This window comes from Lemur catta, chromosome 1 (assembly GCF_020740605.2).
Source record: "Lemur catta isolate mLemCat1 chromosome 1, mLemCat1.pri, whole genome shotgun sequence".
NCBI lineage: Eukaryota > Metazoa > Chordata > Mammalia > Primates > Lemuridae > Lemur > Lemur catta.
The window spans coordinates 44,737,461-44,755,085 of NC_059128.1; the positions used below are offsets into that span (position 1 = coordinate 44,737,461).

Consider the following 17,625-nt stretch of genomic DNA (forward strand, 5'->3'; position numbering starts at 1 on the left):
TCTGCACCCTTGTGTAGACCTTTATGTCATTCTCAACACCTCCTCTCCCTCATCCCTTACCCCCATCCATTATCACATCCTGACCATTCTAATAACAAAATATATCTCAAGACAGGGCTTTTCTCACCATCTCCCCTGCCTTTGCTCTGGTCCCAGCCACTGTTATCTCTCAGCTATCAATGGGTGCTCCACTGGTCCCCTCTCATCCACTTTTTGTCTCCAAGGTATTCTATATCCTGCCACCACAGTGAGCTTTTAAAACTCAAATGGTATGATAGCACATATTACTAAAATTCCTTCCAGTGGCTTCCCACTGCACTTAAGACTGCACTTAAGAAAAAGTGTGAATTGCTTAGCATGGCCCACAAGGCCCTGTAAGACCTGCCTTCAGGCTGTCTGGCTGGCTGTAGTTCCATGAGCTTGACTCAAAGCCACACTGTCTTTCAGTTCCTTAAGTGGCCCAAGTTCCCTCCTGGCTCAAGGCCAGTCACTCTGCTTGGAAAGCTGCCATCTGTCCCTCCACCATTATCCCTGCCCTTGGTCTGGTCAGACCTTACTCACCCTCCATGACTCAGCTCAAGGTCACTTCCTTAGGGCCAGTTTCTCTGAGGCAGCCTTATCTCTTGTATACAGAGGGCTTACCCATGGCACTTTTTAGGTTAATGCCTGAGTCCTCCGTGTCACTCACCAGTGTGTTTCTAGTGCCCAGAACAGTGCCTGATGCAGAGTAGGTGCTCTATAGATGTTTGTTGAATATAAGAATGCAGCTAAGGGAGGCTGAGGCAGGAGGATCGCTTAAGCCCAGGAGTTTGAGGTTGCTGTGAGCTAGGCTGATGCCATGGCACTCACTCTAGCCGGGCAACAGAGCGAGACTCTGTCTCAAAAAAAAAAAAAAAAAAAAGAATGCAGCTAGGCAGGGCCTGGCTTCATAAGGGTGCTGTGCCAGGCCAGATGTCTGCTGTGCTGGGGTATTTTCAGGTCACCTGGAATTCTGCCAACCTAGAGAGAGTTAATAATTTATTTTAAAATATTTTTAATTTAATATTTCTAACCACTAACTAGGATTTAATCTTAGTGGTTGATCTTTCTAAATTAAAATTATTCTGAAAATAGGTTGAGAGATAGTTTATCAGTTATTTGCAATTATTTGACGGTTATCTTATGGAGGAAGATAGGAGAGACAAGTGGTTTTAAAAATCATGTAACAACTTCCTGTGTTGCAGAAGGCATTGTAAAGCTTCAAAGGAAGCAATTTAGCAATATACATTACTAGCCTTAAATTGTCTATATGCTCCTCAAAGCTGGCCATGATATGGTAAAAAGTACTCTCATACTCCTGGCAGAGGGGTAAATATATGCATAATCCTTTTGGAAAGCAATTTGACCATAACTATTGAGAGCCATAAGGCTATATTTCTGGGTATCTAGATGGTACCCAGTTAACTTCAGTTCATTCTCAGTTAATGAACCAATAATTTAATGGCCACTTCCTCAAGGATATTTCCCTGGACCACCCCTAACCCTCAAACCAGGTACCCTTGACCTTGATTTTTCTAACATTTATCATATCTGCAATTATTTGTCCTGTGTCTGTCTACCCTCCTAGATTCTAAGCACCATGAGGGTAGTGGCAATACTTGCTTTATTTGTCTCTGTATCCTTAGGGTTAGGACAGTGTCCTATATACCTTAAGATATAGAAATAATTGTTGAATAAAATGAATAGAGAAAAGCCAACCTAAATACAAATAGATTTAACCCAAAGGTAGTAATATCAATAGTTAACCTTTATAGACAGGTTAATATTTACCTGAAACTATTGTGTGTGCTTTATGTGTAATTCTCATTGTAGGCTTTGAGCTTCCTGTTCTTATAGATGGAAAACTGAGGCCTAGAGAAGTTAACTAACTTATTCAAAGTTAAGGTTAGCCAGCTAATAAATTGTTCATCAAAACCTTATTTATAATAGCCAAAAACTAGAAAGGACTTGCATGTCATTTGAATAGAATATTGTGTAGTTCTTAAAATCTAGGTTAAAAAAGTGTCTAGTAATATAGCAAGGTGGATATAATATTTACTGTTCCCATTCAGACCCATGGATACTGTGTGACAATGCCCTTCACCTGCCACTGTGCTAACCCTTGCCTAGGTTCCAAGGTCATAGCTCTTTTAGTGCATATCAGCTGTGTCAGGATGGGGCAGAGAAGGCTGGACAGAGAAAGTGACATCTGGAGGTGAGGAGTTCAGAGACAGGAAACAGCAAACAAGGCCTGAAAAAAGACTTCAAGGAAGTGAGAGAAATTCAGTGTGTCTGGGAGAAAGTTATAAGCAATGAGGCTGGAGAGGTAAGCAGAGGCCAAATGGAGAGGCTCTTCAGGTCTTATCCTGGGGCAGCAGTGCCCTACAGTGATCATTGCAGATTTGGACATAGCAAGTTGGAGGCACCAGTCTTAGCATCCAGAGGTCAGGGGATTTTTTTGGATAGACTTAATGTATTTCCACTTTTGCTAAAAAAAAAAAAAAAAAAAAAAAAAAAAAAAAAAAGGTTGGCTGGAAATGTGAAGACTAGATATAGAACATGGAAAATTGAAAGATTCTAAGATTTGAAGTCTTGGCCTGAATATCACTTCCTATCAAAAGTCCAAATAGTTTGAAAATGAAAGTAGAGCCTAAGGGCAATCATTTTTCAGAGTCTGAAAGAAAACCTCTGCTTTCTGCTAATTCTGTCATTAAGGTACTATTTATGCCCTTTTAATTTGGTTGTTTGCTTTCTGGTCTGAGCCAATGCAATTCATAGGTTTAAGACAGTTGTCAGTTCTATCCTACTATGTCTGGAAAATGTTTGTTCAGGCTGAGTTTCCAGGTATGGTAACAGAAATGTGGCATTCTATAGCTTGGAATGCTCTCTGGTCTAAGAACTACAGGTGACTAATGGGCTGCTATTGTTTGAATGATGATGACCTTTCCAAAATTCATGTTGAAACTTAACCTCCAGTGCAAGAGTATTTAGAGATATGGCCTTTGGGAGGTGATTAAGTCATGAGAGCACCACCCTCATGAATGGGATTAACACCCTTATAAAAGGGTTTGAAGTTAAAGGGAGCACTCTCTTGCCCTTCTGCCTTTCCGCGTGTGAGGACACAGCAACAAGGCACCATCTTGGAAACAGCAGCTCTCACCAGACACCAGTGCTGCCTCCTTGACCTTGGACTTCCCAGGCTGCAGAGCTGTAAGAAATAAATTTCTGTTCTTTATAAATTATCCAGTCTAAGGTATTTCATTATAGCAGCACAAATGGACTAAGCCATGGGTTTTAGAGTATCTTAGATGTTTTATCCTGGTTCATCAAGCATAATATCTGGAGCAGGAATTTAGTATGTTGAAAATACGGAGGGATTTTACAAAGAAAATGAGAAAATAACTGTCTTCTTTAGTATCTCCTTTGAGGGCTGCCTTTATTCTCACTATTCATAAAAATGTGTTACAGCATGCAGTTCAAGAGATTCAATTTTTTGTCTACCTTTTATCACTTATGGAGTACCTGCTTGTTGGTGATTAATACTCCTGGCTACACACTGAATCACCTGGAGAATTTTGGGAAAAAAACAAAACAGATGCCTGGACCCTTCCTACAACCAAAATAATTGAAAGCAGGGTCTTAAAGGCATATTTGGACACCCATGTTCATAGCAGCATTGTTTACAATAGCCGAAAGGTAGAAGCAACACAAGTATTCACAGATCAACAGATGAATGGATAAACAAAATGTGGTACATACGTGCAATGGAATATTATTTAGCCTTAAAAAGTAAGGAAATTCTGACATATCCTACAACCTGGATGAAACTTGAGGACATTATGTTAAGTGAAATAAGCCAGTCATAGAAAGACAAATACTGTTATCATTCCACCTGTAAGAGGTACCTAGTCAAAATTACAGTGAAAGAGAGCAGGGTGGTCATTGCCAGGGACTAGGGGGCAGGAGAAAATGGAGAGTTATTATGTAATGGGGACAGAGTTTCGGTTTTGCAAGTGAAAAGAGTTCTGGAGATAGATGGTGGTGATGGTTGTACAACAATATGAATGTACTTAATACCACTGAACTGTACACTTAAAAATGATTAAGATGGTAAATTTTATGTTATGTGTATTTTACCACAATTTTAAATATTGGGCAGGGGGAGTTAATATGGTAAAGCAATATTTGATTGCAAAACTCTTATGGAAACTTATCTGATAACACTGTCAAAGAATATTTGGAAAAAGAGGAGCAGTGTACCAACTGTTAAAATCATACAACAATAAATAAGACAGACACCAGTGGTGATCTGTTAAATCAGTGGGACAAGGATGGGCACTGCAGAAAGGGGATCCCTGACCGAGGTGTTTCCTGTGAATTTTTTGTCTTCCTTAGTGTAAGTCTGTTGCTTTATTCAGCAAATAAAAGATATCAGTGCCTAGTCGTAGTGTTTCTGATAGGATTATGTCCAGGAGGGGCCAGGAAGCTAAGTACAAGATTTATCTCTGCAAAGCTGACATTCACTCCTGTGCTTTGTTTTCTAGACACACATTTTCAGGCACATCAGATTGGAAAGCCTTCTTTGTTTTTCTGTTTTAAAATGTTTCATCGGCCTAGGAAACATGGCTTACTCATACATTTACAAATAATTATTGAATGTCTGTTATACGTAAGATATGGATAACATCTGGAAGTACGACGACATAATTTTGAGCGAACAGGAGAACAGAGACTCTGATGCCATGGTTCTTATATTCTATTGAATTAATTTATGCTATCCATGTGTATCTATTGATACCATTAGACAATTAATTGAACCATAGTTACTAAGTAAAGATTACTTATTAATTACTTAGTAATTCTAAGTTGTACTTCGGGGGGCTTTTAGACATACAAGGCACTGAAGCAGTCTGGGGAGATGGAGGGAGACCTCCTCAGGAAGGGACATGGATCTGAGCCTTGAAAGCTGAGTTTGTATTAACTTAGCATCTCCCCTCCCTTTTCATTCTCCTTTCTTTTCCAGCCTTCTCATACCTCTCTTTGCCTTCACCAACCACCTGGGTTATAACCATTTTTCACTTACAGGCTACTGACAAATATTAATAACTCATGAAGAGAGCTAAGATAATATTGTTTACAGCCTCCTTCAAGCCAAGAAATGAAACTCCTAAAGGACAAGCAGCTTTTTTTTATTGGGTCAAATTAGAGAAAGCTGTCTTTCACAGCTCTCATGTAAGCACCTTGCTTTTTGTGTTTTCAGCAACTCAAGCACCCCAACCTTGTCAACCTCCTGGAAGTCTTCAGGAGGAAGCGGAGGCTTCACCTGGTGTTTGAATATTGTGACCACACAGTTCTCCATGAGTTGGACAGATACCAAAGAGGGTGAGTGATCCGACCCTTACAAACAACAACAACAACAACAAAAAAACCACACCAGGATTTGTGAGGAAAAGGTAGTGATGACTCTTTTTAAGACTAGGCAAGAACAGCCAGTGTTTGTACAACATACTCTGCCGCTGGGGTTGACAGCAGAAAAATTACCAAAAAGGGTTATGAAAGAGATCATAAATAGTCATTTTCATGAAGAAACCAGCAACGGCATTATTAGATTGAACTTGATTTCTTTGGTATGTTATCTCTGTGTGGAAGCTATCTCAGACTCAAAAAAAAGGAAGGATAGTACTTATTCTGTGCCTGACTAGGGAAGCATATAGGCTTGGAGATTGAAAGGAAGAGTCCAAAGGCAATGGCTAATGGGATGTTTAAGGCTAAAACAAACATGGAATTTCACCTGAAGCAATCTGGGCTCTAATCTGCTGTGTTCGTCAGGACTTCTTTGGTTACAAGTGACAAAAACCCAACTAAAGCAAGTGTAGGTGAAAGAGGAATGTGTTGGTGGCTGTAACTGGGAAAGATAGAGTGACTCTAGGGCATCCGCTGATCTTATCACATCTCTGTCTCTCTCCCTCTCTTGCCCTCCACATGCAGCACCTTTGTATATATTAGAAGAAGGCTTGGTGAGCAGACAGAGCCTTTGTCTGAAAAAGAAAAAGGAGAGGAGGATCTCTTCCTCCAGTTGAGGGGAGCCCCTTGCCAGGGTGAACAGGATGCCAACTGGATTTCAGCTTCCATCCCCTCCTCAGCTGGGTGTTTTTAGGCAGAGCACCATAGCTGATGGCTGTTCTCTCTTGTTCTCTTTCTCTCTTTCCCACCTCCCTACTCAATTCTTCTAAGTTTTGGTTTTTCTCTGTCTTGCAAATAAGCTTCCCTTATATGGCAGATTTTGGAGGGTATATGTGTGGCATGGGATGGAAGGAGTTTGGAAGGGAAAAACACAAAATAGAAAGCATGGCCACAGGCTCATATCAAACAACATAGATGTTCTAGAAGAATGGAAGATCTACTATAGAAGAACTTCTAGAATAGTATCTACATATTAAATCTAGTAGAACTCTGATTGGCTCACCTCAGGTGATGCAATCACCTGGACCAATCACTGTGGCTAGAGGGAGAGGGTAGAATGATTAACAGGCCCTGGGAGATATTATTGAAAGTGGGTCAATCCAAGAAGGCTTCATGGTAGAGGTGGCCTTTGAGTTGAAAGGGGAGGAGAATTTAGAAAAATTGAGCAGGGGAGACAGATATCCTATCCTTTCCTTTCTTTGCTCTGTTCCTGAGAACCAACTTTGGCTGGGGACAATATAGAGAGTGCATTGTAAATCAGAGCCGTGGAATGGTATCCCATCCCGGCTCACATTTGCACTTCAGTGGCTGGAGGCTGAGGCTTTTCCAACAACCTTTTCAATCTTTGCCACAGGCTTGCTCTGCCATGTGGTGATGTTTATATATGCTCTGCCATGACCTCCAGGCAAATGGGATGAAAGTGGCTCATGCTGTGTTAGTGACCATGGCACAGGATTTTCATGTTTCAGAATGTTAATTTACACAACCAGAGAGAGCCAAGAGGACAGACACCTCCCTCCAGAAAGTCATTGATACAGAGAAATTATGTGTCAAAGGAGAAAACATTTCATATGTTGATATTTGATCTTTGACAGTTACAAGTGACACTTCAGTTAAACTTACTAGTATAAGTTACTCATGGCCATGTGGGACTAGAGAGATGGAGCTGGGAGTTTGATTAATCATGTTAGGTTTGAGTGGCTTGGGAACACTGATTTGTGGGGGTTAATAGTAATCGGGAGTCAGTTCTTTTTTTGGCATATAGTTTGAGCAGAAGAAAAGGAGTGGTTAGAGTTTTGAAAGCAGATTGTTTCAACTCCACTGGCTAAAATATGTTATATATATTCCAGGAAACATAAAATGCTTCATGGGGGTGGGTTAGAGAAGGGAAAGACCATTAGATAAGTGTGGTTAATTACAAGCAACCTCATTTCCAAAGGGCAAAATGAAATGGTTTATCAAATATAAGATGTACTTAAGGGACACTATTAAAGAGCAAGTGTGAAAAATAAGATATTAATATATTCTTAACCAGGTCATATCCATTTATTTTGAAGCTTAAGGATTTTTTTTTTTTGCTTGTTTAAAAAGTCACTTTCCATTATACTAAATATTTGTTAATTCTCTAATCTATTTTAAATCCAATTTCAAATTTTTGCTTGTCATCATTAAGGAGTATATATTGTTAAAGTGTGTCAACCAAAGGTTTTTAAATTTGTAGGAACGCTTTTTGTTTTTAATTTAGAAATCTCCTACTGTAAAATGTTGTAAGTCCATGCCCAGGAAAGGTGAGTCAGCACCATCTGTGTGACCTTGGGCAAGTTGTTTACAGGTGTCCTCAGCTATAAAAATGAGCGCTTAGGACTCAGTAAAGTTTAGGGGAACTTTCAGCTCTATAATACTATAAATTGATGATCTAGTACCCTAGGGATCAGAAGACTTCAATTATCCTTTAGTTTCCTATTTGATATGTTAGACAGTATCAACAAGGGATAAGGGGCTGATGCTGGTGTTTCCCCTGCTTGGTGCCAGGTTTGGCCCTCCTTAGGTTAATGCACTTGCCCTAAGAATATCCTGCAATCACGTCTTTATTTCCAAGTACAGATTTCTGAAATACAATGTTGATCATGTCATCTCCTACTTAAAATCCTTTAAAAGCTCCCCAAAGCTTACTGGCTTGGTGAAAACCCCTAGCATAGAATGTAAGATCTCACTCACTTTACTGCTCCATTTCCCACCAGTTTGGCCCATTAAAACATGACCCGCCCTGTCAAATTATTTGTATTCTAGAGTTCAGGACTTGCTGATTTCTCAGCGTGGGTTGCCCTCCTTTCTCTACTATGCCTAGAAAACTCTTGCTGTCCTTCAGACACAGCTTAGATATGATCCCCTTTATGATGCCTGTCAGCACACTGAGGGGAGTCAGGAGTCCCTTCCTCTGGTGCCTCTAACATCTTCTGGGATTATTTATGCTACATACTCCCTTTGCCCAGTAAATTATAACATCCTCAAGGGTGACACCTACTTAATTATTAAAAATAATTCTTGCCAAATCAGACTCAAAGACTTATCTCTACCTTGAACCTGAATGGATACTAATTCATCTCCTTATTTATATGTTTGTAACTTCTGGTACTCCCTTGGAAAGCTTTCCCAAGATCCAATTTCATGTTACTACTAACTTCATGTTTCTACTAACAAGCAAGTTTGTGTCACAAGATATGTATTCTGCTGCAGTGACATGAATATGTTATCAATTATAATTCCCAGTGCTGTGTTCATGTTGTTAATATTTGCCCTCAAACAAATGTATTACCATTCCTTGTCTTCTGTAGGACTTAATAAGCTTTGTACCTGTTATTCTATAAACTATTGGTCTCCACCACCTCACAGTTTCATAAATGACTAGTTTAGATGTTCTCTCCTCATTCTTCTGCCTACCTGTAAGTGTAGCCAGACATAATACTTCATTCCTGCACAGACTGCATTACCACTATTTCCTTCTCTGACTCTAATATAGTTTGTTCAAAGGACATCTCTTGGTTAAGAGTATTATACAAGTTTTCAGTTTCTGACAATGAAATTCCAGAACTTTTATATTAAAAGTGATATGTTGGTTGTTGTAAAAATTTTTCAAGCAACACAGAAACATATAGAAATAAAATCAACAGCTTGAGAAATTGTTTTTCTATGCATATATATTTAAATGGATTATGCTCTACATACTGTTCTGCATTTTTTAAATTAAATTAAATTAAATTAAATTTTATTTATTTTAGAGATGGGGTCTCACTATGTTGCCCAAGCTGGCCTCAAACTCCTGGTCTCAATCGATCCTCCTACCTCAGTGTCCTAAGTAGGTGGAACTACAGGCGCAAGCCACTGCACCCAGCTACATTTTTTAAATGTACTCTGGAGCTATCTCCCTATGTATACATATCTACTTTTATATTTTTAAATGGCTGTAAAGAATTCCATTTTATGGATATACTATGATTTCTTTATTCAATGCCTATTAATAAATATTTAGATTATTTCTAGTTTTTCTCTCTTATTAACAATGCTACAATGAACAACCATTGCTGTAAATATTTCTTTTAGGATAAATTCCTATTTTTATAGACGCTTTCCAGCCCCCTACCTGTTCCCCATCTTTGTTGTAGCCTTTTGTAGAAATAAAGTCTTAATGAATGTTGATTGTTTGCTGATCAATGTCACAAATGCTAGATAAGCCACAGTGGAAAGAATGGCTTTTGTAATTGAGAATGCCAGAAAGACATACATGGTATTTCTTCATCATCTCTCCCATCTCATATTTCTGAAGAAATTTTTAAAAATCAGGGAGACTTCTTCAATTTCATATAGCAGTCATTATGTTTCTCTCTGTTCATTTCAATTTTGTTATTAGGACATTAGGGGCACAATATAGCCTCCCAAAACTTGGAAGGAGAGACAGAGATTGCTTTCCGAGAGTTATTTTGTGAAACCAACACATATGCATCAGGGCAGAGATAAGCAAAGCAATCTGAAAGAGATAGAATGGCTGCAGGGCTTGATGGATTTGACTGATTGCATATGTTTTATCTAATGGTAGATCCCTCCTCATGTGGATATGGATACAATTAAGCTATCTCAGCTTAATAACAATAACCAGTCAAACTGCCTATGTTCACTCATCCCAATTCTTTGCTCACCACTCTAACTTGACTTTCTTTGTGGAACTGCCTACAGAAAAAGCATGAGCTGGTACTCAGAATTTGAACATGAGTGAGAAGGCATTCTGGTTTTTTATGTCAGGCTAGTTAATTTGTTTCATGTTCACCTGCCCCTTTAAAATGGATACTGTCCTGGTGTGCTGACAAAATTATCTGTGTCTGCAAGCCTGAAGACCATGGTAAAAGCAGCCAACCTGCTAGCTGCTTTTCCAAATGAAGCACTGCATTCTGTGTGTTCTGTGATGAGATGACTGTTTTTCCCCTCACTTCTATCCTTCACTTAAAATTCTTTTGAATGTATTTTTGATATATGTTGCAATATAATCTTTAGATCTGCTATTAATGACTATATTACATTAAGTTACATTTACATCTTACCATTCCTCTATTCTTGACTATTTAGGTTATTTTCAGTGTTTGGTCTGATAAATGATTCTGCTATAAAAAAATTTCATATAAATGGATTTTCTTGTTTTTATTTTTCCTTTAGAATTTCTCAAAATGGGACTCTTGGGTCCTAAGTTTTGCTGAACTGAACCGATTTACCTTACCACCAATGATGTGGATTGTTACATATTTTTCCTTATAGTTACGCTACCTTGAATTTTATTATTAAAATATTTTGTATATGAGTTTTATCAAACATATAAGGAAGAAACAGTAGCAATCTTATGCAAACTCTTTCAAAAAACATAGGAAGAAGGTACATTTCCCAAGTCATTTTAGAAGGCCACTATACCCTGATACTATAACCAGACAAAGACATTTCAAGAAAATGACAGGTGAATATCCTTCATGAACTTAGGTGAAAAATCCTTAGTAAATTATTAGCAAATCAAATCCAGCAATATAATGTAATGTAAAAAGAGTGGTGTATTGCTATTTCTTGATATATCAATTTTTAAACATCTATAGGCTTTCTATGATGATAGATGAGGATTTAGCTCTCTTAAATCATTATCCTCTCTGCTTCTGGTACCTAATCCCTCAAAATAGTTACATTAAAACTTTATTAATTCAATATTCACCATTCCCATTATTGTGCCTATGTAAATATTACTTACAGCTGAGCATTGTACCATAGTATGGCTTCCTTGAAGTTTTTCCTCAAATTAATACTCGCTTTGCTTTTTAAATTTGCTTAATATTCTTTAACCCTATTGCTAATTTTTCCCACTCTTTCTAATAGCCATTCAATATAGTTTTCCACAGGATAATTACATGAAGTAATCCATTAGTTCCATTTTTTTTCTTGGCAACATCCTGACTTTAGGCCTTCTTCTCCTCTCTCTGGCTTGTTGCACTCCAGGCCTGCGGCCCAGACGTCTTCCTGGGACTTTCCTTGCTATCATCCTTGGAATTCCCTCTGCATTTCTCTATGGTTGGAGTCATTGCTTCCTGGATTTTCTTTCTTTCTCTTTCTGGGTTGTTCTTACTTTTGGCCAAATACATCCATCTCTAATTGGTTCAAAAGATGATATAATAACACACAAATCTAGATTATTGTCATTTCAAATGACACCCCCCCACCCTTACCCCTTCTCAGAGTCAAGTAGTTCAGAGCCCTTTATGTTCCTGGGGTGAAACACAATTCCCAAAGCAAGCAGGAAGAATACCGTGAGGTCACACTGGTAGAGGACTAGCAGAAGATGGATTCCATTCCACCTTGCCCAGAAGGATTGCCTCTGCAGCAGCTCAGTGGGGCTCCAGAGGGACCGCTGTGGCTCTCAATAAGGCAAGTGCACTGAAGACCTCAAGGGAGATCACCTGACACCTATGGAATGAAGGCATGCCTCCTTGAGCCGCTTCCATCTTGGTTTGAGACCGAAAGTAAAGGGAGTATCCTTGCCTGACTTTCTCCTCCCATTCCTAGACCCCCATTTCTAGGTCTGGGGAGCTGACATCTTCAGGAGTACAAATCCCATGACCAGGCCCAGCTGGCTGGGAGTCCAAGAGGCCCAGGCCAAATCCCATCCAGCTCCTTCTGGGCATTGTTTACTAGGAAGAGGAACTGGGGATATGGCTTGTCTAAAGTTCAGTTGCCTAATCCTGTGGTAGGGAAGAACAACCAGGCCCAGGAGAAAAGTTCAAACCCCTTCCTCCCTCATAGGTTAAGGTTGAGCTTAGTGATTCCTCTGAAGGGAGGGTTTGCCTTTGAAGTAGAAATGCTCTTTTTTTTTTGAGACAGAGTCACGTTCTGTCACCCCGAGTAGAGTGCAGTGGTGTCATCATAGCTCACTGCAACCTCAAACTCCTGGGCTTGAGTGATCCTCCTGTCTCAACCTCCCGAGTAGCAGACACCTGGGACTACAGGTGCATGCTACCACTCCCAGCTAATTTTTCTATTTTTAGTAGAAACGGAGTCTTGCTCTTGCTCAGGCTTATCTCGAACTCCTGAACTCAAGAAATCCTCCTGCCTAGGCCTCTCAGAGTGATAGGATTACAGGTGTGAGCCACCGTGCCTGGCCCTAGAGGGCTGTTAAAGGCAGTAAAGAATGAGAGAGAATTGGGCCCCTTCCCTTCACACCTGTTCCACTCCTTTCCTATTCTGCCCGAGAGCTCAGCCATGACCACCATTTACTACCAATATGGAAACAAACACTTTAAAGTGGAGTGAGGCTGGATACAGTGGCTCATGCCTGTAATCCCAGCACTTTCGGAGGCTAAGGTGGGAGGATCACTTGAGGCCAAGAGTTCAAGACTAGCCTGTGCAACATAGCAAGACCCTGTCTTTACAAAAAAAGTTTAAAAATTAGCTGGGTGTGGTGGCGTACACCTGTAGTCCCAGCTACTCGGGAGGTCGAGGCAGGAGGATTTCTTGAGCCCAGGAGTTTGAGGCTATCGTGAGCTATGATTGCACCACTGCATTCTAGCCTGGGCCACACAGTAACACCCTGTCTCCAAAAAAATTAAATAAATAAAATAAAAGAAAAATAAAGTGGAATGTTATCCTTAGCCTTGCCAGTGTAGGCTGCAGCCTTGTGAACATCTGTCCTAGCTTGAAGGTTCCGGCTAGTCATCCAGACTCTTCCAAAGCTTTTAAGTTGGTTTGATGAATATTTTCACACTTATTTAAGATGGTATAAGGCCAAGGGCATGGTGATGACAACCCAGCCATGCCTGCTCTTGAATCACACTGTTCCAGTCTGGACTGGTTGCTTTTTACGCCTGGAATGCAGTTGTCCTGTCATCCCCCTTCACCATCCTCCCAGAGATTCCTGGTGCTTCCCTCTTGTGTTCGGTATTCCATTTTCTCTACCTCATATAATCTTCTTTTATAGTTTACTACTCAGTTTTGGTGGAGTGCATCCTCCAGGGGCTTCCTGAGAAAGAGTGTATGAGAGATACAAGGGAAAAAAAGAGGTTGAGACCTTGCTCTTGCACGTAAAAAGTCTTTATTCCCTCCTCACATTTGATTAATATTTTGTTTGAGTATATATTTGGTTTAGGTTGAAAGTAATATTCCTTCAAAATTTTGAAGGCATTGTCTTAGTGCCTTCTATCTTCTAGTGCTAAGAAATCTGATGCCATTCTATTTTCTCTTCCTTTCTAAAGTCCTATTCCTTTTTTATTTCCAGAAGTTTGTAGAATCTTCTCTTTGTTCTCAGCATTTTGGATTATGAAAATCAGGAGTGGGCCTTGATTTTTAGCCATTAAGCTGGCATTTGGTGGGTGCTTTCTGTCTGAGAAAAGGGTTTTGGAAGGCAGCTATGCTCACCACTATGCCACCAACACGAGAAAAGATTTTTTGAATTGTTTCGTTATTGATTTCCTATCCATTTTTTTCTCCATTTTCTTTTTCTGGACCTTCTATTATCTGGGTGTTGGACTCTTGGACTGGTCCTCTCGTGTTTTTTGTTTTTTTGGTTTTTTTTTTTTTGAGACAGGGTGAGTGCAGTGGCATCATCATAGCTCACTGCAACTTCAAAATCCTGGGCTCAAGCGATCCTCCTACCTTAGCCTCCCAAGTAGCTGGGACTACAGGTGTGCACCACCACACCTGGCTGATTTTTTTATTTTTTGTAGAGACAGGATCTCACTCTTGCTCAGGCTGGTCTTGAACTCCTGGCCTCAAATGACCCTCCTGCCTCAGCTTCCCAAAGTGCTGGAGCTATAGGCATGGGCCACCATGTCTGGCCTAGTATCCTGTTCTTATGTCATGGATGCAAACATTGTTCCTTTTCTCTCTGAGGATAATAATGCTTGTAAAAATGTTACCTTCACCCTCCATAATTTCTGTTTCTTTCAAGTTGCTTTTTTCTGGTCTCTAACTTTCTTATTAAAGGCTTTTTTTGGGGCATTATATAACCTCTGATTATATGCTTATGGTTAAGAGTAGGGAACTATTGGAAGCTATAAGCTTCACTGTGGGGTATTCTGGCTGGGCCATTTGCTGGGGAAACTCCAATGTTAGAACCCTCAGATCTTTCCTCCCACACTTTTCCCCAAAAAGTCTTTCAATATTTTACCCAGAAAGTGAAGTCTGCCTGCCAGCTTTCTCAGAGCCTTGTGAGGGAAGAGGACTGGGAAATTCCAGCATTCAACGTTTGGTATATATGCAGCCACTTAATCCCCTGCTTTCAGAACAGTATCCACAATCTCAACTATGCCAAATGTCCTCTGTTTTATCGTCTCCAAAAAATAAAACTTCAGCCTTCCACCAGTTAGCAGAAAGAATTTTCCCTGGTGGCATAGGATGGAGGAGGGGATCTAGGGTTTTAATTGTTTCCTAAACAGATTTTCCACACTCCTCCTTAGCTTCTGGTTCCACAGAGCCCTTTGGTGATTCTTTGGGGGTAAATTGGTTGGTCTTCCACTTTCCCTCTTCTGGCTTAGATTTCAGCTTTCTGGGATCTGTTTAGTCAATTATCATTCATTCAACTGCTTTCCGGATTCCAAAATGTGTTGCTGTTCTCTCTTCTCCTGCCCTCTCTGACCTTGTGGGGTTTTGTCTTAAAAAAAAAAAAAATGTCTTCAGTGTAGTTCTAGTCAGGTTTGGGGAGGGAACAAACTTAGAAATCCGTCATCTTAACTCAGAAGCCCTTTGAAACACTTTCTTCAGTTGGCTTCTGAGACACTGTATTCTCCTGAGTGCTGCCTTTGCTCACTTGCTCAGCCCAGGCCGCCTGGCTGGGTGCCGCTCCCTTTGGGACCTCTACATGCCGAAGGGCCTCAGAACTCACCCCGAACTCTTCTCTTTTATCTGTATTCACTGCCTACTTGGCTTCATCCAGGCCTAGGCTCTAGATACCATCAATATGCTTATGCTTCTCAAATTTATATTTCTAGCCTGACCTCCCTCCTCCTCCTCCTCCTCGTCCTCCTCCTCGTCCTCCTCCTCCTCCTCCTTCTTCTTCATTTTTTTTTTTTTTTTGTTGTTGTTTAATAGGTTTAGGGAGTACAAGTGGCTTTTTGATACATGGGTGAATTGTATAGTGGTAAAGTCAGGGATTTTATTGTAGCCGTCACCCAGATAGTACACATTGCTGACCTTCCTTCTGAATTCAGAACTGCCTACTCAGAATCTTCCTTTGGGTGTCCAAGAAGGATTGCAAATTATCCACCCTCCCCCGCCCCAAACCAATTCCGCCTCCGGAGCTCTCCTCAGTGAAAGACCCCACCATGTACCAGTTACTCAAGCTAAAAACCTTGACATTGTTCCTTGACTCTTCTCTTTCTCTCACATTTGATCTCTCAGAACATCCTGGAGGCTCTCACATTTGATCTCTCAGAACATCCTGGAGTTTTAAAATAGAGCCCCAATCTGGCCACTTCTCACCACATTAACCACTATTTCAGATTTTCCTTTAACCAGAGAAGCTTTCTGGACCACCTTATATAAGATAGCACGCCTTCCAGCACAGCATTTTCTATTCTCTCTCCCTCTCTCTCTCTCTCTCTCTCTCTCTCTATATATATATATATGTATATATATATATATATGTACACACATACATACATACACATGTATACATATACATACACACATATACCCAGTTTCAATTCAACATCACGGAATATATTCTATTTTTCTCCCTTTCTATATCTGTAACTCCCTTCTCCAACCATGGAAACCTGGCTCTTATTATCATCTCAGAATGTTGCAGCTAAAAGGGATCTTAGAGTCTGAGGCCCCCACATTCCAGAGAAGAAACTGAGCAATAAAGAAGTGAAGTGAGTAGCCAACTGCCGATGACACTAGGTAGTTTGTACAGAGGTTTTACATTTGAGAATTGTGTAATAATGTGCTTGGCATTAGAGGAGCAATGATGATATAATTTACTTTTAAATGCTCCTTTTGTATATTTCTTTTGGGAAATGTTTTTAGAGAGACTAAAGTTGTCTGGCACTCATAACTATATTAATATTTAATTTATCAAATAATCAATATGTTCCACTTTTTCTGGACAAAAAGTGGAGGCTGGGGGAACGAGTTCCCCCAAGTGTCCCCATCTTAGCTGCATTTTCCTAGGCCTTCTTTCTCGGCAGCTGAGTTTTTCCAGCATGTGTGTTTATATGCCACTAGAACAAGGAAGAGAATTTGGAGAGAAGCTATTTCAAGTCCAGCGACATAGTCCTGGTCCAGCAGTGTCCCGGCTGTTCTTCCTGGAAGTGGCCTCTTTGTTTCCCCCACATTATCCGACTCTGTTCAAACATCCTCTGATCTGCTTGAAAGGATTTCCGATTTCCTGAAGGTCTGGTCTGTGACAACAGTGGCCTTGTAGCCTCTCTCAGAGGCTAGAAGTGACTTTTTGTGGTCACCTAATGACAACTACTCAAGAGTTTTCTCCCTGGTTTACTTAGTTTTGTCTGAGGACCACAACAACATTGTGTGATTCATAAAAACAGTAAGTCCGGCTTGGGGTTGGGGGCACCCAGAAAATAAATGCACTGTCTCTATAGTTCAATTTACTGATTGGCTTATATTTTTTAAAAAATGCTTCCAGATGAGGTACCTTTTTCTAATTTGCACAAAGGACCTGCCGGTGCTACTGGTTGCCCTGGCTATCTGATTATATAAGAAGCTTCAAGTCAGGGAAGAGGTGCTGGGGACAGTGGCACAGAGTTTAGTTGCCATGATGGAGGGGAGGGCAGAAAGCCGTGAGCCGGTGCAGCTTGCTGCCAGAGAGGAGCAGTGCCGGGAGAGAACCAGGATGCCTCTGGCTTTGATAATTAACTTTTATTACATAGTTTGCAATGAAAACCTCTTCCGTATCATCAGTAAAATCTTCATTACCTAAAAAAAAGAAAGAAAGAAAGAAAGAAAGAAACCCAAAAAAGCAATGCTGCCTAGGAGTCTGGAGAAACCGTGTGCCCACACATGGAAGAGGAGTCCCTCTTCAGGCCATCAATTTGGAGCAACTTGCAAAAATAAACAGCATCCTTTGTGCTGAATATTATTAACTAACTTTACATCAACAAAAAGTTC

General features: G+C 40.3%; 1 protein-coding gene across 2 annotated transcripts in view; it reads left to right on the forward strand.

The window, feature by feature from the left end:
* The window catches only part of CDKL1 (cyclin dependent kinase like 1), a 57,920-nt gene that overhangs the window by 25,983 nt on the left and 14,312 nt on the right, over positions 1-17,625 (forward strand). For both annotated transcript variants that reach the window (XM_045567571.1, XM_045567562.1), the window contains exon 2: positions 5,279-5,400. In XM_045567571.1, the coding sequence (XP_045423527.1) occupies positions 5,279-5,400 (122 nt within the window). The remainder of the gene's footprint in view (positions 1-5,278; positions 5,401-17,625) is intronic.